At 49.3% G+C, this 24,231-nt stretch overlaps 5 protein-coding genes across 5 annotated transcripts; 1 reads left to right on the plus strand and 4 right to left on the minus strand.

Moving 5' to 3' along the window:
- Positions 1–1,468: 1,468 nt before the first annotated feature.
- Positions 1,469–3,309, minus strand: PtrM4_130330 (Permease major facilitator superfamily; the record flags this gene model as incomplete). The annotated part of the gene is made up of 3 exons (XM_001941063.1): positions 1,469–1,524; positions 1,578–3,000; positions 3,052–3,309. The coding sequence occupies 3 exons, from the start codon at positions 3,307–3,309 to the stop codon at positions 1,469–1,471; spliced, it is 1,737 nt and encodes a 578-aa protein (XP_001941098.1).
- Positions 3,310–4,168: 859 nt separating this feature from the next.
- Positions 4,169–7,741, minus strand: PtrM4_130340 (BaeS, Signal transduction histidine kinase; the record flags this gene model as incomplete). Its single annotated transcript, XM_066108987.1, has 4 exons — positions 4,169–5,665; positions 5,719–7,279; positions 7,343–7,355; positions 7,417–7,741. The coding sequence occupies 4 exons, from the start codon at positions 7,739–7,741 to the stop codon at positions 4,169–4,171; spliced, it is 3,396 nt and encodes a 1,131-aa protein (XP_065960979.1).
- A 7,149-nt stretch (positions 7,742–14,890) lies between these two features.
- On the plus strand, positions 14,891–17,435 carry PtrM4_130350 (EST1-DNA-bind domain containing protein; the record flags this gene model as incomplete). The annotated part of the gene is made up of 3 exons (XM_066108988.1): positions 14,891–15,111; positions 15,172–17,323; positions 17,376–17,435. The coding sequence occupies 3 exons, from the start codon at positions 14,891–14,893 to the stop codon at positions 17,433–17,435; spliced, it is 2,433 nt and encodes an 810-aa protein (XP_065960980.1).
- A 2,123-nt stretch (positions 17,436–19,558) lies between these two features.
- Positions 19,559–21,067, minus strand: PtrM4_130360 (AcoA, Pyruvate-2-oxoglutarate dehydrogenase protein; the record flags this gene model as incomplete). The annotated part of the gene is made up of 5 exons (XM_001941068.1): positions 19,559–19,876; positions 19,928–20,163; positions 20,215–20,669; positions 20,728–20,861; positions 20,930–21,067. The coding sequence occupies 5 exons, from the start codon at positions 21,065–21,067 to the stop codon at positions 19,559–19,561; spliced, it is 1,281 nt and encodes a 426-aa protein (XP_001941103.1).
- Positions 21,068–21,168: 101 nt separating this feature from the next.
- Positions 21,169–23,642, minus strand: PtrM4_130370 (uncharacterized protein; the record flags this gene model as incomplete). Its single annotated transcript, XM_001941069.2, has 4 exons — positions 21,169–21,173; positions 21,802–22,916; positions 23,061–23,351; positions 23,401–23,642. The coding sequence occupies 4 exons, from the start codon at positions 23,640–23,642 to the stop codon at positions 21,169–21,171; spliced, it is 1,653 nt and encodes a 550-aa protein (XP_001941104.2).
- Between the last annotated feature and the right edge of the window lie 589 nt (positions 23,643–24,231).

Here is a 24,231-nt window from a genome sequence, read left to right on the forward strand (position 1 = left end):
GGTGTCACTGATCCGTTTGAGCTGTGTGAGTATATCGAATAGGACATCTTTGGGTAGTTTGGAGGAAGATGAAGTAGACATCGCAGGGTAGGGTGTTAATGCTGAGATTATCTTGCCAAGGGCGTAGCCTAACATACAGTAGGCATGCATAACTACTGCGCCAAGTTTAGTTAGACAGGGGAGTGCTTTAGCGTAAATGCCACCCCATTTAGTGGAATCAAATAGAGGTAGACACTGTTACAATACACAATCCTCTATTCAGAAGTCAGAAACCACATTTCCTGCATGACATCTACTTCACTTTTCAGTTTACGATATGGACATCCCATCCTATCTGCGACATCCTCCCAGCCTCGAGGCCCCAACCGCGCTTCCTCGCCCTTACTCTCTCTCTCTCTCTAGTAGGAGGTAAACAGCCAGCCCTCCCCCCCATACTATCTTATTAACAAAAGAACCCAAAACTGCATAATCGCATAAACTCACTACTTGTCGACGCCACACCAGTCGAAACAATCAACCTCATCAGTCCCCAGAAAGATATCCATCGGAACCTCCCTTGTCCAAACACATCTAAAGGTTGGTCAATCTTCCAGTGCAACTACCTCGGTCTCACACAGTTACAAACATGCCGCTAGACTCAACAAGGATTCCTTCCATTGTTCGAAACTTGCATCGAAGTCGGTATCCAAGCACTGCAGCTGCAGCAATATGTACAAGAAGCTGTGTTGAACCAGACGGAGGACTCACGCGATGCAAAAGCTATAAATTCTGGTTATCTTCATGAGAAACGAATGCCATGCGTTACCCATTGAACGCCTAATTCTTCTCTGTAGCACTACGTCAGCGGGGCGTGTACAGCTGAGTACAGATCATTCGGGTATCAAAGGTGAAGAGCTACAGCAACTGCTGTTTGCCGAGAAAAGTGAGGTGTAGCGCAATCACGTCACAAACTGTGTTAATAGCGTTGAGATACCGTTTCTGCAGCCACGAAAGGATCATCCTGAAATTCCGGGCTTTCGATATGTTCATTCCTGGGAGTCGGCTGTATTTAGATCTGTTGCTGTTGAAGTCAAGCTTGAGTACTGGGGAAGATTGGATGGGCTTGCTTATGTTTTTCGGGGAGGAGTATAAAAAGGCTTCGTGGGAGGCGCTGGTTGAACTGGGTCTGGGTTTACCGGATTTGGACGTTGGCTGGTGATAGTCCATGAAGGCTGCAACAAGAGAACGGCAGAGAGAATCTAGTTATTGTATACGAGAACGTGTATTCAGTGCCGAAACTCTACTTGATGTATTTATATATACAAGCCAACGCAAACAAGAACGCGCATAGCTTTGCAAAAACATAAAACGCCACTGCTAATCGCTTTGTTGTTGAACTTCAAGGAAACACAGAGTATTGTACTCAAGGGGAAAAAGTCTAAGGGGCTGAAAAAGTAGTAAAAGAAGCGCCGAAATGAAGAGAGGCAAGCTATGCTTCTCTTTCATCTGCTAGCGCAGCACGCTTGTCATCTGTGTCAATGTACACTGTAGTGTTGTTAGCATTGAGCAGAAAGGTGTAGTTGGAAGGTGCGACGTACCATGCGGTCGAATGAACCAGCTGCACAGGAATGCAAGACCGAAAGTTCCTGCAAGGCACACAAATACTGCTTGTCTGTACGTTCCGACAGTGGCGCTGTAAATACCGTTGAATACAGTCGGTCCCATTACCCGCGCAATAGCATGGAGCAAGCCAGTGGCGCCTAGTAACTGACCGACCTGATCCTGCGGTACATGTTTGGTCAACGCAGCACCAAGGGTAGGTGAGCCGATACCGCCGATGGCAGCGATGGCGCCTGACAGTGCGAACAGTTCACCCTTTCGAGAAAGTACAAAGCCGAGATAGCCGAGCGTATCGAACAGGATAGACGCGCGGATAATCGAGAGGTCAAACACATCTGAGCCTGAATTACGTTGACGCGCGTTCTTTCCGCGGAAGATGCGTGTAAGAATAGGTAGGATTATTAGGAGAGAGAAGACACGAGAACTGTTTACGATAGTGGTAAAGCGACCGGATTCAAGTTCGTGCCAGTCGAACTGGCGGCGAGTGTAGACTAGGACGACGCTCATGGCTCCCATAGCAACACCAAACATTATGGTATCGGTGGCAGCCAGAAGGATCAAGTTTCGGCGCACGGCAGACGAAGTACCTGGACCCGTGGGCCACAGGATCTTGAGAGGACTGAATAGGTTGATTGAGCGCAGTTGGTTGATCCAGTCCGCCGAAGGGTCTTTTCTTTCGAGTTCTTCTCTGTGTTTCTCTCGTGCAGTCTCTTGACGGGCTTTACTCAGTGATTCAGGGACAAGGAAGACAAGGAATGCAATGAATATGAAATGGGCGCCGAGTGCCATGTAGAAGATAAGAAGCACGGCTTCAGTCTTGCCAACGTACTTTTGGCGTGCATTGATGATATAACCAGCAAGGGCAGGTCCGATAGCAATCCCACCGAACAAACAGGCGTGAAAGTAGGAGAAGGCCACATTTCGCTTCTGCGGTGCGACACAGTCAGAAGCGTACGAGTGTGCACATGCCATGCCGACGATGAAAGACCCAGATATGCCTTCTAGGCAGTAGCCGACAAGGATCCAGTTGACATGCACCGTCTCGGGGAACTTTGCAGCCAGTATAGTGAGCACTTCGCCGAAGAGCGCACCGCATGTATTGGCAATCATGAACTTCTTCCTCCCGTAGCGGTCCGATAGCGCGCCGATCTTGGGGCTGATGATAGCAGACAGTATGCCGGAGCATAAGCTTGCATAGAGGAGGAAGAGCGAAGAGCGGGATGATACGGCGTCATTCTGGCATCTATCCTGCCCTGGGTCCATGGGGGAAGAAATTGGGTCTGTTTCGAGGGTGGCGTAGTACTCTTCGCAAACCAGATCCATAATCAGGTTTATCTTGGGCACTATGATACCTCCGAATGCTATAGTGAACAGCATGAAAGGCGGGAGTAGCCAGTATATCTGTGCCCGTCAGTCTGGCAACTCTCGATTGACAACGCCGTGTGCGCATACCGAAGGGCGCTTCCACCAGGGAAGACCTCGGAAGTCTGCGTCTCCCACCCATTCATACTCCTCATTGTTGTCATATTCATCGTCAACACTCCCATAGTCATGCCTCGAAGGGCTCAGAAGTGGTGCGTCTTCGTCGTCGCTGTCTCGTGTTGGTGGATTTACCCCTGACTTGGTCGGCCTCTTTTGATTGGCGCGCATCCGGAGCTCCTGCTCAACGTCGATTTCCTCGACAAATGCTGCGTCGGTGCTGGAAGCCATTGCGAAATGAGAGCGTCCCCTGACTTCTGTTGAATTCTGCGCTGAATCCGAGGATTCGGAGTATCGTGGGGTATTGTCCGAGTTACAGGGGCGTGGGCATTGCTGTAACTCGACTACGTCAACTGTCAGTTTGCTTTTCATTGGATAATGATAACGCGTGAAGAATGTTTCGCGACGACGTCCTGGCACGGAAACCAACGCGTCGCAGTTGTAATCCCTATCGGCATCGGAACATTGCAAGATGAGGGCTGAAATCAGCTTACCAAGAATAGAACGCCTCAAAGCGCACTGTGATGGCGACGCTCAGTAAGAATAAGAAAGTGTGCGACAAGGAGAGGCAAAGGGTCGGAATGTCAAGGCTGTATCTGCGCCATTGTTTCGCTAGCGCATCCTCTAGATAACACTGGCAAGGCGGGACATTTGTGGATTCGCTGTAAATACACGTCCATGACGTTGCCATGTGTCGCATATCAGGTCGGCCATTCGTTACCTGAGACCCCCGAAGCGCTAGTCCGGATATGGCTACTCGGAGAGGCTGATATCCCGAGGCCCGCCTTGTTTTGGAAAGTGGCTTTGTAAGCTCGCGGCCTTGTTGGCAAGAGTGAAGTAGAAGCAGGTTGTTTCTGCACCATCATAGCATCATCGAGAGGGTCAACCACTCACACGGAGCAGAACAGGTGTCATCAGCTAATTCTGCAGACGCTGACAAACATGACATACCCCACTGACGACAGAAATCCCAGGGGTCGAGAATGTCCATGACCGGGGTCATGGTGGGGTACCGCACCGAGACTTCTGGGTTGCTCATAACTAAGTTAGCGGCACGGTATAGAAGAACAAATGGCTCAAATACCCTCATTCATTTACGATCTAGGCTATTTCGCCAACACTGAACGACGCTCTGCAAATCCTTCAGCTTCGTGGGCTTGACAAGATACTGATCAACGCCCGATGCATATGCGGCGTTTCGATCCTTCGCACTGACAAGACCCGTGAGCGCACAAATATACGTGCGGAACTCGTCCTTCATCCGAGCTTCGGTCTCGCGGATTTGCCTCGCAACCTCAAAGCCCGATACGACGGGCATAGAAAGGTCGAGGAAAATGAGATCGAAGCGCTGCGAGCCGCCATCTCCGTCCAGCAGTGCGCCGTTGAATGCGTCAATGGCTTCTTGGCCGCCGCTCACAGAAGTTGAGGGTGTCTTGCTGCATCTTCGTGCATACATGCTGAGTACCTTGAGATTTACCGCGTTGTCGTCCACGAGTAGTAGTCTAGGCTCTGCACTGGCTAGATCTGACGGCACGGGAGGGCCCAAGTTCACCTGCTTCTCTTCTTGCGGAGTGTCCTGTTTCCTTGTCTGATCTGCTATGGGTGCGTCGGATATCGCTACTTCCCATGACTCTGCCGTGTCAGCCGTGGGTGTCACTCCCGGCTTTGGGCTGCCGTGGTCACTCTCGTGATGTTTACTTTCGATTGCCAGATTGGCTAGCAAGTGAGATACGGCCTGGTCAGATTCTTCCCCACTCTCCTGTTTTTTGCTCTTGTCTATGATCTCATGCGACTCTTCTTGGTCTTTTTCTATCCCAGCTCCGTGGTCAAGAGTACCATGTGGTTCCGGGGCGGCAATTTGGCCAGGGAATAAAGTTGCCAACGCTTCTTGGAGACTTGAAAGTGTTATAGGTCCAGTGATAGCGGCAGTGTTGTCCAACGATATCATCTCCAGGCTAGGGACACTACTAAGATCTGGACAAAGAATGATGCGTTTAACATCACCGGTATCGTCGTGGGCCTGGGCTGCATCTTGCAGATCCTCGTACAAGAGGAAAATCAGGCGCAACTGCGTACTTGTAGTCTGCCAGGGAACGACGGTGGTTTGGAACCATCTGTTCAAGCCTCGCATGAGCGATGCAGACAGCATACTCGTACACCGTCTACCTCGAACAGTGTCTCCTGTTTCCCATCGCCTTGGTGGGAAGAGACTCATCTCAAGTTGGGGTAACGCTTCGGCGGCAGATTCTGATTTATGAATTGGGAGGTTTGTTGTGTCTTGTGAGGATCCTACTATTACCCGCCCCAAGGGAAACGTGGCAGTGAAAGTTGATCCGCGTGTCTCGCTTGAATCTACTTCCAATTTGCCGCCCAGAATGTTAGTGGTACGTTTGACTATAGAAAGTCCAAGACCGGTCCCTTCCGTGGTAGGGTCCTCTTGCGAGAATGGGTCGAAGATAGAATACCGAAGAAAGTCCGAAGCGATGCCTTTGCCGCCGTCTACGAGCGAGAGCTTGATAGAAGCCTCATCAACGTCTACGGAGACGCGAACACAGCCACTCGGCTCTCCAAACTTCAAAGCATTATCCTGACAGTATCATCAGCTACGAGTGTTGCGAGAGTACAAGTCGCGTGACTCACTAATAGATTCGTAAAGACCGCCCGGAAACTAGCGACAGCCGTGAGGCGGCAGGACCAAGGGACATTAGTGTCGAAAATCACAACAGGATGATGCAATTTCCCTTTTAATCGTGATGTAGAAGGTCGTTGCCGTTTATGGGTATTCCGACCATGGCTCAAAAGTTCGGGACGTACAGTCTCCTTCAGCCGCAGTCTCCGCGACTCTCTGTGTACTATTTCTTCGCAAACGTAAACCATGTTTGGGTTGCCGGTTCTCGTAGGAGAGATCGTAGATTGATTATTTAGTAAGCTCCATTGATGTGATAGCGGTCCTGCCGATCCGTTTGAGGCTGTCTCGTCTGACATCCGCGCTTCGGAGCTAATGTTACTGAAGTGTAACACACGATCAATAGTGTCAAGTAAAGAAATGCCGCTGTAGCGTGCAGTCTCCAGCAAGTCGTGCTGGTGTTCGTTATAGGGCGTATCAGCTAGAAGTTCGAGGCTGGACAAAATGCCATGAAGAGGTGTTCGCATCTCGTGAGACACCGAACCGAGAAAGTCCGACTTGATCTTGTCCATAGCTTGTACTTCAAGGCGCCGCACCTGCGTCATGATTGTAGTGCAAAATGCTGAAATCGAAGAGAGATCTGTAGAGCCCAGATAAACTCTTGACTGATCATTGGCAAACCCCAGAACTACCCCAATGTTCCGTTCATGATAGGTGTCCCAAAGAGGCATTATAATTATCTGCTGAGCTCCTGGAAATGTTCTCGGGATCTCAGCACATATCATCGGATCAACCACAGGGGCTACGTCGTGCGCACTCGTTGCAGCAACAACATCGCCCGACTCGCCCAACAGCTGAATGATACCGCCATGTGGAAACCAATCTAACAGCTTTTCTATAAGTTCTGGAGAGGGTTCTTGGGGCTCACTTATGCCTGGACCAAGATGCTGTGCCAAAAGGCTGGAACGATTCCAATCAGGGTTGTTGTTAATAACGGCACCAGATAAGCCCACTTCTTGAATCCTGACACCATCGAATTCGAAGGTATCATAGAGTAGGCTTGAAGCTAGGCGATATAGGCGCAAAACAGAATTCGCATATAGGTTAGATACTAGAGGCTCTTGTCCGGACTGCGCGACTGACGAGACTTGTTCGCTTTTAGGGTCAGTGACCACCTCCGCAGATGAACCAATTCTCAATAATGAGGCAACACCCTGATTGAATCTGAGTACTCGTTTCCCCTCCAAGGCTTCCACGGCTTGTTCGAGGTGCTTGTTGATATGCGAGGCTGTCTCGAACAAGAATAAGCGGTCAGCGGGTGAAAGTCCGTTCTCCAGAGGCGTTTCACTGAATGTGAAGATGGTCCCGATATTTGGACCATTGTAGGGGTTCAAAGGGACTCCGGCATAATGACGGAATCTGGCGATATCGCCTCGGACAAAAGGCAGGTTTTTGGTTCTCTCTACTTTGGCCATGTCGTATTCTTCGTACAAGGCCATACGCCCAGGATAATTTCGTCGTGTGATAGTTCGTTCACACAGACCGCCATGGTGCGTTACTGACTCACAGCCATACCTTGATTGTGGTGTATGAGCTTAGATCTGTCTCATACTTGGTCCATAGAGTACTATTGCTTACCATCTAGTTGAATCTGCATTCTTATGGTTAGGAATCTACAATTTCAGATATGGCTTGCAGTTCTCTATACGCACCCAGAGTGACCTTTGCCTCGTTGACATTAGCCCGGCTTGCGCCCGAGACAAAGTATTGTGTGTGGTCGTCCAACAAGCTAACCATAGCAAGGTCGGCACCCGTCTGATGAACGACACATCGTAGTAAGGCAGCGAGTGCACCATCTGGTTGATTTCCGGAGTACCTTCCATGTGGTTCCAAAGGCTTGCTCGTCAATCCAGTGGCTGAACCGCGCACGTATCGCACGACGGACGGCAAAACCTGGCAGAAGCGTCGGACCTCCCATACACGGGCACGATCGGCAATAAAAGCTTTCTGTTGCTCTGTGAGCTCCGGCGATGACATGGTACTCAGAAAGTCTCGACTATGCCGGCCATCCGGACAGCCTGGCGGGTGAAGGTCACTTTACGCAGGTGTTGTGGCTATGCTTGAGCGCGGGGTGATTGCGAATCTCCCCGAGATTCCAGTCAAGTCACTTAACTCAGTCGTCTGGAAAGCGCGATAATGTGGAAATTGTCATCGGCGGTCGATTACTGGTTGCCTAGGTGTATGTACGCAGAGGTTGCCAAGAGTCAACCTCCGATTACGTCATCTTTCACGGCCCGAATCAAACTTCTCCATCCATGCTATCTGTGCCAAGACTAGGTAGTTATCCTTTGCATACAACGTCCAAACTACATCTTGAACGCACTTGTGGTGCGATATAGAAGAATCAGGACCCGAGAAGCGAGGTTGAGACACATAAGGACGTGCGACGTGAAGGAATGCTGGACAGGTCGCTGTCGAACCGCTTACATACCCAAGTAGGGCCTGAGAGGCGTTGACAACGAGAATGGGCAGACGGACCGGTGAGTGACCACCTCTGCAGAAGCTCTGATCTCAAGTGTCTTAGTGTGCGACGCAACAACGCCTAGGCGTGCAACTAAACCGGATGTTGCATCGTGTGTCGAATGAAGCCTTGGCTTAACGTTAGCTGGTTCTCAACCTTGGTTCTCAACTCGACGAAAGTATCTGTACCGGCTGTTGCAGGGGCCTTGGCGTCTTGAGTTCTCACATTAATGTATTACCCTCAACTTAAGCCTCGTCGAACTTGCCTTATGCGTGTAATAAGGCCTTTTTGACGATTTCAATTCTCTATTATTATTCTTGTACTGGGTGGCGTTGGTGGAAGTAATGGTGAGGGGTTTGAACGTGCGGATTGCATAGTTTACATTTAACTACGTAATTAGGCAGCTCTTCAGTGAGGTGAGCGTAAAAAAGCTCAATAGAGCTCTCGTCAAGATCGTTTGATCGATAGCTCTTCAGTGCGTAGTTTAGACTTACTTACTTTCCTCGGCACGATTGAGGAATATGATCGATGGGGACCAAGAGAATCAGATTTCAATACCACGCTGACGGCATGACCGTAAAGAGTGACCGTATAAGGCCCTACAGAGTGTATGTATAAGGCTAAGCAAAGTGTTGTACTAATTGTCTACGTATAAGTATCTCTGATATCTTTCAAAATCTCTTTAATACCCAATGATAACACTGCTCTTCGAAGACTGCCCGAAAACCAGGAGGACGCGTCAAAATACTACCCCACTCATCTACCCGCCACCCTACCAAACCTGTACAAGCCAACTATCGCCACCTATTACGATGTAAGCCTATACTTCGAAACAACATTAAATTACTTCCTATACTAAACAATTCCGTAGGCGTCTCTTATCTACTACTACTAATACTCTCCTTCTTTTCGCCCCCCTCCTAGCACTCGCCAAAGATTGTACTATCTACTACGACTGGAAAGATCCTGCACCTTAAAATGTGAATCTGGATATTCAGACCAAAGATAATTACAACCGCGACGTCTACGCTGCCAACATGTGTCTCGACATCGGCGGAACTAATTATGACTGGGGCATAGTGAACGGGAATGAGCCGCACGTGTGTGGTATCTGTCGGGGCGCAAGGGACAGCACGGACGACTATCACCGCGATGTAGCATTTGAACCACCGGTCAAGTTTACAGTGAGATGTGGAAACTTTCCGGAGAAAAAGTGCCACGGACCACGGTAGGCGTAGGTGGATGGGCAGTAAGAACGGCGCGGGCGATGTTTAATGCAATTAAACAAGCTATTAAATAAGCATATTTTGTTACCGAGGGCCTTGTAGCAGTCTGCGTGCCGCCTTTAATGCTAGCTGATTAGCTACTTGTATGCTAATCGTGAACGTTGTTTGTAGAATCATTTAGGCTGGCGGAAGCTTAATTATTTTTTGTCAATTCTATTCTTGTAGTTTAAAAGACTTTTTGGTAGAGTACAGAAAAACATAACCTTGTCAGTAGCAGCAGTATCCTTCATATGCTCGCCCAACTTCGAGTCATCGCAACTGGAGTTATCGCATTACAACAAGACCTCCGGAGTCCGGAGTAATCAAGCAACCGTGGCATCAGCATGCATGCTAAGCCACTATTACTAAGCATGTCTTCAAATGCTCGCCACCTTCTGGCTATTACTTGTGGTTGTTCGGCACATGAGCAGTCCTTGAAAGCTGATATTAGCATTTTCCGTATCAAGCTGGACCTGGCATCAGACAGAACGTCTCAACCTGCTAAGCTCGTTTGCTACATAGAGCACGCGCATAATGGAGTCAGACGGACTATGACTGTTGCCAACCAGGTCTTGCCGGTGGCCCACTCACCGGCCCTTTGCGTAATCTCCTGACAGATATATACGCCTTTCCGCTTGCACGGCCAACCGCATCTTTCCATTGGAATATCGCATCCCGAGCCATCCGTGCCTAGACTAAATCATCATTCTAAGTCTATGTTGCCACGACTAGGCAGCATTGGCATCATCCGGGAGCCAACTCTGAGCATCAGCACAGCCACAAACCTCGTCACTTACTTCGTGCGTGAATACGTATATCTTGCAGTGGCAATTCAAATCGCCTATAGCGTTTGTACCGATCAGGCGCGCAGAGTAAGGTAAGATGGAAGGTGATATGGGACTCTGATGCTCGCATGATATACCTTATTTGAGTTGTTTCTCTGTGGGTGCTGCATGAATGACCTTAGTCAGATGTGTGTCCTCGCTCTTTTAGTTCTTTGGTTTTTTGGCCTTCTCCATGAAGCGCGCTGCGACTAAAAATCTTCGCTGGTGTTGTCTAGGGATAACATTAAGGCGTGAAAAAAAAACTAGCAAAGGTTCATAGTGACTGTGGAATATCTGCACCCTGCTCTTTCTTGGATAAAATCATCGGGACTGCAGGGGAGGGGAGGGAGATGGTATCAGCTATGGAGCCTCAATGCCGACTTGCTGTGCCGCGTTGCCTTCGCCAACGGAAAAGTGTGCAACCCTTCCAAAATAGGTCCACGGACGTCTGCCTGGTCTAGTAGAAGCTCCGTGTCAATAGATCTAGGCAAACGGCTGAGTCCAGTTCCTTGTCTATGGCTTCCGGTGAACACGGTCTCCCTGTACAGTTTTTGGAGAAGTAGGCCAACATGAAAAGTTTTGACGTCCTCCAAAGTCGTTCGCATAACCCTTTATTCCTGAATCCGGTCAATGAATGGTCTTTGACATGTCACTAGGATATTAATGGGTTTCAGGCAATGTCTCTCTTTTCGAACATGTGGTCCTCGTATGACATCCCGTGACGCCTCTAGTAAACCTAATTTTGTGTCAAATCTTCTGTCATTATGTGGTGACTTTTTTGCTCGTGACGTCACGCTATGAAAATATCTCATCTCCGTAGGCGAGAACCGGATTCGCCATCCCACTCGAGATTCTCAGATGACATGCTCAACGGATGAAGCGCTCCCAACAAGATTTTAGGTCCCGAAATCATTTTGGGGTTTGTTCGTAAAAGGTAGATTCGCGTGCGGTAATGCCAACTTGAAGGACTTTTGAGATGGATGGTTGCGGTTGAGTTTGGAGCTTTGGTCCCGCGTCAGCGTATTGGAGCGGGAGGCCTCATTTCCAGCCATACCATATCTTGCGCATAGGTAGTCCCGGTTAGTTCGGCCCCCATATCCCAAGCCCGTTCGTGCCTGGGGCGTAATGACGCGATCGTCCTTCATTCATTGTGGTTGCCTCTATTCCTTCCTTTTGGGGAATCGCCATCGGTGGAGGACTTCAGAGGTCAAGATCAAGATCTCCTAAGCGTGACTGCATGAACAGTTCAGATGACATGAGTATGCTTACCGATAGTGATATTCATCGCACGAAATATAACAAGGTTTTCTAGAGCTGATATTTTATTCTTCCCTCGTACAACGATCTCATGATCTGGCTCGGGTGCCAATCACGAAAAGCAAAGAAAGTGGTGTGCAGCATTTAGCGTTTGATCGTCATTATGAACCCGATAGGTCTCTCTTGGAGTGCATGATTTATGCCCTCCTATAACCATTATAAACTTCACTGCTTTTACGGAATGCTTACGGCTTTTGGATAGTGACAAAAGCAGCCTGCTGAATATGGAAGTCTACACTCCACAAGCTGATACATCAACATGACGTTCTGGATAGGTTCAAGTTGTTACACGAGCGGCATTGACCCGGTGATCAGGTCACCACCTCAATCGGTGTGCTTGCATTCGCGATAAGGCGGTGTCTCGTTCGTGCAGTAAGCAAGGCAACTGAACCATTGATTATGCCAGCTTCTGTAATCGAAAGTGCCCTGAAATTCTCATTCGTAAATTAGCGAAAGTAGAGTCATCCCCTATTTACCCATTATGGTTGATTTTGTTTTGGGGGCTAAGTTTCCGAGCGAATGGTAAGGCACCCACCCCACAAAGGCAGTTGGTTTGCCTGCCAATTTCGACCTCATAACTCTTCCCAGGGAAAGCCTTCAATTTGCTTATCTTCTCACATCAAGTAATATTTCTCGGGCTCAAAACTGAGTCCAGTCAGCCTTCTCAACTGTGCCCTGAACATTCATCATGCGGTCCTTGTGAACTTGATGACACCAGCGCATTTACATGCATGCCAACAGAGCTCCGCTGCGTGGTCATCGAATAAAGAATTTCAGCCATGCAGTCTTGTTGCACACCATGTTGATGTTGAGACGAAAAAGACGACTTATGGCATTGGCCGCGTTCCGCGCGGAAACGATTTTGGTTCGTTCGACCCCGCTCCCATAAGTAAAAAGGAAACGTATGGATATTGTTTGCCGATGGATCGGTACCCCGCGCCGCATGCATAATAAACAAGGCAGACGGTTTGCCTTACTGGGGGACTGTAAGGGGAGTCTTGCGATGTCCGTCATGAGCTCTTTGGTGTAAGCTTGACCGAAGTAGTTATGCTTGAGTGATTGAGAGATTTTCCTCAACCACAGTCCTCCTCAGCAGCATCGAGGCGATTCAGAAATCCACGATGTGACACAAGGAACTCCGTCAGACCCAGGGAAGCGGACAGTTTGAGGGCCACGACTGTCTGCTAATTGTACCACTAGCTGTCCCGCATCCGCGAAAACGATAGCCAATGAGTGGCACTCCTGAGTCCTTTCATAGTGATAGCAAGCAGCGACCGTACCGTATGTTTGATTGCGCATGCGGACAACCGCCATGACTTCCTGGCGTTTTCTAAGACAGCAGCCGCCTATCAATCAGCCTCAGCCTTTGCTATTCTTTACACGCTTCCGAACTCTACATGTTGTTGGGCGGCGGAATATCGATATCCTTGTAATGTTTGCAAGAACACGGTACACCCCATAAGGCAATTGCTGTGGAATTGTGCGCCCAAGCTGAAGGCCACCCGTCGATCGGATCGAAGTAGAGGCCTCTGTTTTGTAAGGACATGGGAAATCTACTGGTCCTCCTCTTCACAGAGTTATTGTTGTGTAACACAGCTGTAGTATGCAATATAGATGTATAGTACGGGCTGGTTGCAGGTACCACTTGGCAAGGTGTTCTATGAGCTTAGTCGCCTGTTTCACTTTGAACACTCTCTGACGAGTAGTTAGCGTGCAACACAAATTTCCGAGATGCTGCATCCGTTGGGCAGGTATCGTCGTGTCGGCTGGACACAAGCCACCCCGGCGCGTGTTCCTGCAATACGGACCGGCTCACGGAAAGTTTCGTAGGCCATAAGGCAAACACAAGACAACCTCATACCTTCCTTACCTACTCCTCTCTTCGTCGTGGCCCGAATCACCTCACCGGTCCAATGTGAAACTGTAAGGGCGCCAAACTGAAAACCTATGCAGCAAATTCCTAAGCTTTTGCGAATGGGAAGGCCCTGTACTGAGATACACATCAATAACACACTTCAGCATTCAGGTGGTCCAATTCCTCGATGCCACGCATTCCAAGCCGGCGTATTGGGGCTTGAGACCGAATGATATGCACAGACCCGCCGGTACATGACTCAAACAGTACTGCAGCCTCTGAGAAATGGTATACGCTGGGGGAAAGCAGGTGTAAGAGGACGTCGCTGAGATTGTTTGTATTCGGTCGTGTTTCGAGACGCTCCCTATTCCAAAATTAACAAATATAATGTCTTATCGCGTGCAACCTATCGTTGGCTGTAGTTGAGGGCCAGCTTCGCGTTTCGATACCTGCTATAGCTTTCAGGCAGCCGTTGCTACGCGACGTCCGGCTGGTGGGAATCGGGCGTTTGCGCAGGGCAATTTGAGACCGTCCACAGCCTAGCGAGGTTGGGAAATCAAAGAAGTGAAGTCAAGTTTTGGAAGTGGTCATGGATGATCCAAGTCAGTAGAAGGACGGTGCGTCTAATTGTAGCCAGAAGTCATTTGTGATGATGCGTGACTATGCTGTACAGTACGGTGCGCAAGCGTTCGCGCAGCACACAAGGCAAGCGTGGCTTTAACTTATGGCGTTGGCTTGACATGCATAATTACGTGCTAATACATTCCATCACAAATAAGATGGGACGGATGCGGCATTGTGGCAGTTTGGGGGCTGAAAGTGCTGTGCGGCTGAAAGTCCTTCCTGAAGGACTGCATCGGACCCCATCCGACCCCATCCATGGGTCTGCTAGCATTGAGTACGTGCTTTTAGGCGGTCGCGGAGGCCGCCTATATTGTCTTGGCGGTTGCCTCGTTGCCTGCTCGCAATAGTCCTGCCTCCCAGTGGAGGCTGAAAACAAACACCTATACATTCTACAACCGTAACGAACTCTGCAGATTGTAAAGAGAACTTGAACCTGTTCTATCGAGTTTAACGTCTAATTTACTCCCATAGTCGTTTCCCGAACCTCGGTCACCGCTCGGGTACATCACTATTCTCGCCCGTACTGCGTCCACTACCACTATTCATTCCAGCTCCACTGCATCTCAAAGAACAATATCGCGCAATAGCTTTAACGGGATATTTCCAGCTTGTAGCTCATGATTTGAACCGTCAGGCTCACATTTGAGTTGAGGGTGCTTTGCGAGATCGGGCATGTGGGGACCCAGCCGACCAATCACAACATCTTACTTTGTTCTATGAAATTCAGGCGGAAACCAAGGCACGGAATCGAAAAAGAAGGCTACACTTGAAGGTTTAGTCATGAACTCCGGAGATCTGCTTCAATCGCGCTTTGCTCAGGCTTTGAAGAATCAGCAAGGCCAAGGGCCGCACCCCTGCCCATACCCGGGTCATGGCGGACGCATGTTCCAAGATTTTCAGCAGTTCCTGGATCATGCGAGAATCGAGCACCGCTCCGACTTTGAAGGTCTGGACACACGCCAATCACGTGCTAAACTTCGAGAATTGTCGATAAGGTTCAGGTGAGAGAAGGCCCACCTCAGCATGCATGCGTATGCTAGTCCAGTTTTTAACGACGTTAGGAGATCTGATCACTCGTCCGTAGCAACGGCAGGAGATCGATCAGCGCCTGACATAGGAGGTCTCACTCTGGAGTCGGAAAAGGAGCCCCGTCGAACTTCGCCGACATCTGGACGGAAACGCTCTGCTCCCACAGAGCACGAGTTCACTGGCCGCAAGGGCAAGGCTCCCACTCACGTGGAAGTGGTTGATTCCGATTACTCGAGGCATATCCCACACACCATTGTCCCAGATCGGTTAAAGACACCAAAGTCACAAGATCCTCGTCTATTTGATCATAAGCTTAGTCCGAGAGGTACCTCATCGCCGCACCCAACAACGCCCGAGCCCTCCAGTGCATGGTCAACCGATGTCACTAAGAGCAGTAAATTGCCGTCTCCGCAACCTCAGTCTTCCGAGCGTCAACAGCAGCAGACAACTTCCAAGCCTCAACAGTCCCAACGCCAACCCGGTGTCCTTCATCTTCCACGTACTGATCCTCGGTATCCCAATTTGATTCTACAGCCCGACAGCAGACCTATCTCACAAGAAGAGCTTGCGTCTGAAGTGAAGTCGATTTATGCTGGCCTAATAATGGTAGAGAACAAATGTATGCATGTCGACCGCGCTCAAGCTGCCGCCGCTGCCCAGGAAGGTGAAGCTAAGACCAATCTCGCTTCTGACCATTGGCAAGCTTTGATTGCACTCCACCGTACTTTGCTACATGAGCATCACGATTTCTTTTTGGCTAGTCAGCATCCCTCCTCGTCGCCGGCGCTACGTCGTCTTGCAGGTAAGTACTCAATGCCAGCGCGTATGTGGAAGCATGGCATACACTCTTTCTTGGAGTTACTTCGAAGACGGCTGCCTGAGAGCATCGATCATATGTTGGCTTTTATCTACCTGGCATACCAGATGGTAGCACTTCTCTACGAGACGGTCCCTGCTTTCGAGGATACGTGGATCGAATGCCTTGGGGATCTTGGACGTTATCGCATGGCTATTGAGGATGAGGATGTCCGCGATCGTGAGACGTGGGCGGGAGTGGCACGCTCCTGGTACATCAAGGCTGCCGACAAAAACCCCACGGTGGGGCGATTGTACCATCATTTGGCTATTCTGGCACGACCACATCCACTGTTGCAGATGTACTACTACTCCCGGTCTTTGGCTTCCGTTAAGCCGTTTGAGAACGCCCGTGACTCGATCAAGACACTACTGGATCCACTCGTTGAAAAGGCGAATCACACTTCCCGGGAACATCTTTCTAACGACGACTTCTTTATCTTGGCACATGCCTCGCAGTTTGACCACACTTCTATCGAGAAAGATGCGTTTAGTATGGACAAGTCCACAGCCAAGTTTCTAACACCCAAGGTAGCCTTCTTGGAGAAGTTGGATATACACATCGGTCGCGTCACTGCAAAGTGGAAGGACCTAGGTGTCTACGTGGCCGTTGCCAACATCGCGGGATGGTTTGATTATGGAAAGGACAAAAACCTCATTCGACACGCCTTTCTCCAGCAGCTTTACCCACCAATTGAGTTCTCTAATACTGAGAATCCTGTAAATGTGGAAGCCAAACAGGAACCTATCACTCGATCGGACCAACAGAGTGCCTCAAAGAAAAGGAAAGAGTATGAAGAAGAGAAAATCCCAGAAACGTCCAAGGCGTGGTTAGAAGCGAGATCCCGCATTGAAAAAGATTGTCATCTCAAAAACGCCAGACTCTTCACCAACGAGACGTCCGCCATGGTTTTCCGCCGACTTGGCGACAAGAACGTCTTTCCTCACGTGCATGTCATGCTCGCATTTTTTTCCAACCTTGCTTCCAGCACATACGTTTCCTTTCTTGTTGCCGACGCTCCCTGGACCGAACTCGTTGCTTTCCTGAATACGTTGATCAAGAATGAGACTAGACATAGTCAGTCAGCAAACAAAAAACTAAACATTGATACGTTATTGGCCACCGACGTATTCCCCCGCGAGGGCGAAAGGGACGACGAGTTGCCGTTGCCAGAGGACTACCACATCCGAGGTCAGATCTGGGCACAACATTTTCCCGATAAGTGGTTCGAGAGGGAGCGTGATGAGGAAGAGCGGTATCTGGAGTTGGCGAGTACGGCAAAGAATCGAGTGGAGAGGATTCTCAGACTCGCTTTTTCTATTGCAAAGGTCGGTTTCTCTGTTGTTTTTACTCTTGTTTATTTCTAACAGTGTGTTACAGCACCATCGTTGGATCACATTTGCCAGTGACTCGCATACTTTCGCAGTCCGCTCTCCATGACACCAGTGGTCCTGCGTCACTAAGTTTGATTTCTCTTCATTTTCACGATACACGACATCTGCTTCGCCATTCAACGTGGCCTCGCCTCCTCTTCTAGGCTTTATTGGTCAGGTTACTACAACCTCAGAGTCGGAACTCTTGAGAAATGTATATGTCTTCTGGTTGTATCTTCATGTCCGCGGCTTTGGATAGAGAAGAACCCAAGTTGAGACATCAGCGATCTCTGGTCATCGAAATAGTTGTGTCGCGGACAAATTGGCAAATCACAAGCACAGACTATTGTCATGGGTCAAGAAACAAGGGGGTTGTCTGTCGTATGCAGTTATCATACGTTTTTCATCTAATCCTCACATGGTTGTGCAGGAAAAATATCTCCAAAAACATTTTCCTTTGGGCGGCATATCATCACTATCGTTGTTCAATTTGATATCAGGCACCAGTTATATACGTAGGAATTAATCAAGAAAAGCTCAGAAATTTGTTCATGTGCGAGAATGCAAAAATAGACACTTTTTATACAGGTACAGGATAGAAAGTTGCCCTCACCTTCCACATGCCCAAATATTTTCACAAAGTTCCATCCTCTTCCCCCAAACTTGCCAATTTACAGATCCTCAGGGTAATTTCTCTCTGAACTTTTGCTCAGGCATGAGAAACAACCTCACTAACACATCCCCAGTGAGGAAAACGTCCCACATCTCCGGCTGAGCTCCCCAGCTAAGATCCAGCCCGTCCTCTGCGTCCAGCTTCGCAGGCTGGAAGTGGAATACCTCATGCGACACCGGACTGTCACTTCTCCTGGTCGAATACTTACCGGTTCTGAGCTTCTTAACAAACAGGCGTGCGCCCTGGAGTTGTGTACATAGCGATGAGATGCAAAAGGATATCTCGCCGTTGGAATCAAAAGAATCCATTCACTGAGAACACGAGACGCAGGAGTGATACTTGTCTTTCGGATCGTGAGGCATTACAAATTCGGGTTGGTCCACCCACATGGGTATTTTGAAGACAGGCACCCGGTCTTTTCTACCGTGTTTTGAATCTGGGATGTGTTGGACATCTAGCGTGTATAGTCGAGTGGTTCATGTTTGAAATGCGAAGATCTTGAAGTGGTGGAATCCCTCCGTGTCCAAACCGCTGCCATTTGTAGAGTTTTTATTTCCGGAAAGATGTAGGAATGGTTTCGTAAAAAAGATGTTTTGCTTAAAATGACTATTGGACGTCACACAAGACACATACCTATTATATACCCAAAGGCATCTAGGCCCTCGTCCAAGCCTAACTGACATCTCCATTTAAGCTGCGCCCCAGCACCTCAGGCATGCATAAACCAGCACCCGAAGTTTCGGTATTCTCCAAAACCCAAGAAATACCGCGTATCATTGGCCACCCAGTGAATAAGCGCTGGCAAGATGTCTCATCCGCTTGCATCACCGCGCACATAGGCGCGTGAGGAAATAGTATGTGCTGTAATCTTTTGAGGCATCACGGGCAATCCCGCTGTCCATTTTAAGATACAGTGTGGAATTTGCCGTCAGTGTCGAATCCCAGAAGAGAAGGGCTCGTTAAAGTTTCGTTGCATTGCATTACCACGTACCGTAGGCGCGCGAGAACATGCTACGCGCCGTACTTCTTGGGGGTATTGCAGGGAATCCCACTGTTGATCTTGGACGTAATATCGGACGTACGTCCGGAAGGAAGGAGGGTTTAGAGTTCCGTCCCGCTGCATTGCCGTGCATCATAAGCGCGCGACTGCATGTTACGCGCCGTGGTCTTTTCTGGTGTCTTTTGAACCCCGTCGTTCGTTCCAGGACAAGACTCTTCGTAGACGCTGGTTTTGCCTAAAAGAAGAGAGCGAAGTAAAGTGAAGAAAATCCAGGGTCCAAACAAGAGCGACAAATGCTGCAGGCAGGTACTTGTCTTGGCACACACGTGACCTCCCACAACGCATTCTCTATTGATCACACTGGTCATAAACTCAAGTTGCATATTTGATAAGACTCATTCCACATAAAGGCCATGCTCCCTAGCTATACACGCATGTAGAAGCCTCTAAATCCTAGAATTACAAGCACGCCCCCTAGATCCTCGCCCAAGTTGTCGTTCATTCCTTAACTACCCCTCTATGCCGTCCTGGCAACGGGCTTCTTCTCACCACCCATGTCGTGCTCGGTGTAGTAGAAGTTCTCCTCTGGGATACGTCCCCTCAGGAACTCTGGCTCAGAGCCACGAACGTAGATGTCCTCGTACAGGACTTTGCCGGTTGGCTCAGGGGCGGCCATCTTCTCGGCCTCGGCGACCTCTGCATCGACTTCAGAGCGGGCCTGCTTGTCGATGGACTTGAGCTCCTCCTCGGAGGTGACGCCCCAGTCAAGGAGCTTCTGCTTGAGGCCGGCAATAGGGTCGTTGGTGCTGCGCATGCGTTGGATTTCCTCACGGGTCTACGTTCGTCATTAGTATTTGTGCGAAATCCAAGGTTCAGCCCAACTTACTCGGTATGTGGTTCCGGGGTCGGACATGGAGTGTCCTCCATATCGGTAGGTGACGTATTCGTAGACGAGAGGACCCTTGTCGGCAGCGCAGTACTCCTTTCCGTACTTGACAGCGGCCTTGACAGCGAGGACATCCATACCGTTGATCTTCAGACCAGGGATGTATTGACCACGCTTGTAGTAGTCGGTGAGGGCAGATGAACGGTTAGCAGCAGTTCCCATACCGTACTTGTTGTCTGCGGGGTGTTAGCCAACGTCGACTTTGAGTCCATGTTCCGTGTACGTACTCTCGCAACCGAAGATGACGGGCAAGTTCCAGAGCTTTGCCATGTTAAAAGCCTCAAAGACCTGACCCTGGTTGGAGGCACCGTCTCCGTAAAGAGCGAGGGTGACGTTCTTCTTGTTCTCGTACTGGCAGGCGAAAGCGATACCGGCACCAACTGGGACCTGGGCACCGACGATACCGTTTCCACCGTAGAAGCCGGGGGCGAACATGTGCATAGATCCACCCTTTCCGTATGCGATACCCTCTCTCCGGCCGAGCAATTCACCGATGATGGACTTGACGGTTGCGCCGCGCATCAGAGCGAAGCCGTGGCAGCGGTAGGCGGTGATGAGATGGTCGGCACGTTCGATGGCGTGTTCGATACCGACGGCGACGGCTTCTTGGCCAGTAGACAAATGGCAGAAACCCCGGATCTTCTTCTCCTTGTAGAGCCTGTCGGCGGCCATTTCCATGCGTCTGTTGGCCAGATTAGAATCGGACTATTTCTATACGATTAAATTCCAGCATTGCGTACCGTACAGCGACCATGTCGTAGTACATCTTCTTCAGCTCCTTCTTGGTCACTTGCATAGTGTACGGCGGCGGGTCGAGCTCATATGTCTCAAACGACTCATCAGAGAGGCGGATCTCGAAGGGCTTGTCGTCCTCCTACGGACAGTCAGTCATCCATTGCATGCCTCAAGGCCCTCTATGGCCTCGTCCGGTGAATTTCTTACCGCTGGCACATTCGCCGGGTCGGTATGCGATGAAGCGGCGTCAGTGGTGACAGACCTGAAGGCGGGTCGCGCAGCGGGGGCAATGACATTGCGCCTGAAGGGCGACGCAATGCTCCGCCTAATTGTCCTGGACAGCATTGTGGTGAGAGAGGCGGGTGTGGGGGGTCTGGTCGGCGTCGACTGCGGTGGTGGTGTTGATTCGAAAAGTTGCTCAGCTCCGCCAGCTCGGGGATCCGCTTTCACGCTAAGCGATTAGGGTCCGACGACGCCAAATCCCAACAGAACCCGATCCTCTCCGACTCAATACCGTCTTCGGGACAATGTGTCTCAACACACCGATGTCGTCAATTCAGCTGAAAAGGATATGGGAGAGACTGCGTTACAGTTCCATAAAATTGCGAAGCATGTCTAATGGTCTTTGATGGTCCGACAACACAATGCGGGGCATGTCAAATATGAACATATTATCATCGGACAATATGGAAGGTAATGATTGTACTTTGTAAAACATAGGAAAGATAACCTGTCTCTATCGAGTGAACTTAGAGATGATACACCTTAGCGAATACTCATAATCCACCGAGAAATGGTCGATTGGCCCCCAAACCCCGTCATCGAAAATACGAGTGATACATTGGCCATCAGAAATCCTCCAAAGATCCCACTGCTCACACAAGAACCCTTAATTAAAGGTCTGATAGCTTACATACCAAACATCGCACATGCTTCTTGGCTAGAAATATGCCTATATTTGCCTCGTTTCGACGGTATATAGTGCTCACAGTCCCTGCTTTCTATCTTTCTATCTTCGTCTTCGTCTTAGTCTTAGTTCTCATCTTCATCTTCGTCCTCATCCTCGTCTTCACTCTCACTTTCACTTTCTTCCAAGTCTGGGTCTAGCTCTGCTTTGCGCTTCCGCATAGCGAGACGATTCGCAATAGCTGCAATATCCTCCCACATATATAGGTATTGATTCCCTTTGTTGTCTTCAAATTGCGGGTTAAGTGGGGATTGGAGATTGTTGGTCGGAACGTCAGTGTTGATCTCATCAAACGGGGACGTTACTTCGCCCTCCTGCATACCACGCTCTTGTTCTTTGGCCCACTGTAACGCATACACACCAGCCATCCTTTTCACAAGGCCTTCAGGCTCTAACATGGTGTACCTCATACTGGTAATCTCGTCGAACCTGTCCCCAAGCACCTTTTCCAAGACTCCTTGGCGGAAACATCCGAAATGAACATTTGACATATACCTTCGGTGTTTGTACGCCTTTTTCGTATTTTCGCAGCTGTTGCGTTTTGTGAGTGCAAGAATTTTGTACCCTTTAGCCGACCTGGATTTAACGTCCAGGTCGTCACAGATTTCCTCAAGCTTCGGACATATGTGGTTACAAAATTCGTGGGATGAAAACTGGAGCACTGTGCGGATCCGCTCTGGGTGCTGGAGGAAAGCGTTGATTACTTTGCAGTGCTTGCATGGAGAAGCACTAGGGCCGGAATAACAGGCAACGGGTGCTCGCGAAGTCTCTGAGGCTTCGGGTTCATATCTGACGTATTTGACCAGGTAGGAATATATGGCGTGTTCGAGTAGTTTTCTGTAGACTGGGCTGTCTGAAATGGTACTCGTGGCCCAGGCTGTCGAGATGTTGTGTAGGAAGGGCATTGTCGCCGCATTGTAATTCGTGTAATCACGGGTATCGAGCCTCTCAATAACAGTTCTCAGGAACCCATAGGTTTCTCCAGCAAGCCCATATGCGTAGCAGTTGAGAATGAATGCGGATATGTTGTCCAAGTCAAGCCTACCTGCAGCCCTGGCTCTAGCTTTTCTGCTCAGTAAATCGCACTCTTCCGCCATGAAGGGCAAAAGCTGGCGAACTGTTACCTTCTTCGTCAAGGTTTGGACTAGTGGATCCGCGAACAGCTCGTTCAGGAACTTGGTAATGAGCTGTGTCTTGGCCGTTGCTTGGAGTAATACTGGTACGATTCTAGTAGACCTTAGTGCTAAGTACCATTCAAATCTGATTGAAGTGTAGACCTACTGGTCGAGAAAATACTAGTCTCCTCCAACATCATTGATGAAGGACATAAGCGATGCGTAAGGAGAAACATAACGTTTGGGCAGAATATACTTGGAAGTCAAGAGCTGCTCCATTTTGGCGACATAAAAGCGGTCAAGCTCTATGCGTAGATCTTTGCTAGGGGTGTTGGTATCTGGAAGAGTTTCGCCGCCCGTCTCATTTAGAACAGAAACACCAGAAGCTAGTCCTGGGAGGTTGCGAGGCAAAGAGTGGGGGATCTTAGCATCAGAAGCATCAATGCCATCTACGATTACAGGCTCAGATGTCCACCTTCGGAACAGCTTTCGAAGACCTTTATAACGCTCTTCAATACCTTTCAGTGATTCTACTGCAATTTCCAATCTGAGAACGATCAGTCACATCTGCAATGCTCATAGAGGGCAGTACATACCCTTCTACGATCTTTGAAAATGAAATATCTGGAACCAGATATAGCAGTCTTGAGTATGCATCAATGGTAGCGCCTTTAAGTCCTCGGATACCTCTGTGAAACATCTCAATCTTGTTCAATTCTGCACATTGAACAATGACTGGAATCAGCATAGTCTCCAGGCTGTATTCCTTTGATCGGCCATCTCCTGTGTCTAGACCCTCTCTGTGCTCAAATACTTTGGTGCAAATTTGGTCGAACATAATCATCCCATACTCTTTACAACCAGCCTCTCGTTCTGATTTTGTGCGATAGTAATTGAGCACAGACTGGGTGCTCGTGAGCAGAAGGCACTGAAGAAAGGCATGCAGGTCTGGTACTAATAGCAGTACTGTGAAGAACATTTCCTCGTGAGCGCGTCTGCAATGCCACCCGTAACAACCAAGTCAGATCGTGCCAAGGAGTGGTAGGGGGTAGGGATAAGGATTTCGGAAAGCGGTTGGTAATGGGTGTCCTGGACAGGTCCGAGGAAGCATTCCATCCTTCTGTCCCTTTTAATGGTCGAAAAGAATATTGAGAAGCCCAGGCTGCTGCATATATCCTCAACTCCAGATATGAGTAATTTGTCATACGACGTGCCTCCCTGGGTGTCCAGAGTGTATGCCAAGAAAGGCAAGTCCAGTATCCGATCGATAGTGGAAGTATCTTGCCAGTCCCTCAGAACCGACTGGAATTCTTCAGATAGTTCGGATGCTACCTTCCACTCATCATCATTGTCGGAAACAAGGGCGCTGCGGTGAATTGCCGATAGGACTCGCTCGAACTTTGCCGATAGGTTTTTACGACGACGGT

This window comes from Pyrenophora tritici-repentis, chromosome 7 (genome assembly GCF_003171515.1).
Source record: "Pyrenophora tritici-repentis strain M4 chromosome 7, whole genome shotgun sequence".
Taxonomy (NCBI): domain Eukaryota; kingdom Fungi; phylum Ascomycota; class Dothideomycetes; order Pleosporales; family Pleosporaceae; genus Pyrenophora; species Pyrenophora tritici-repentis.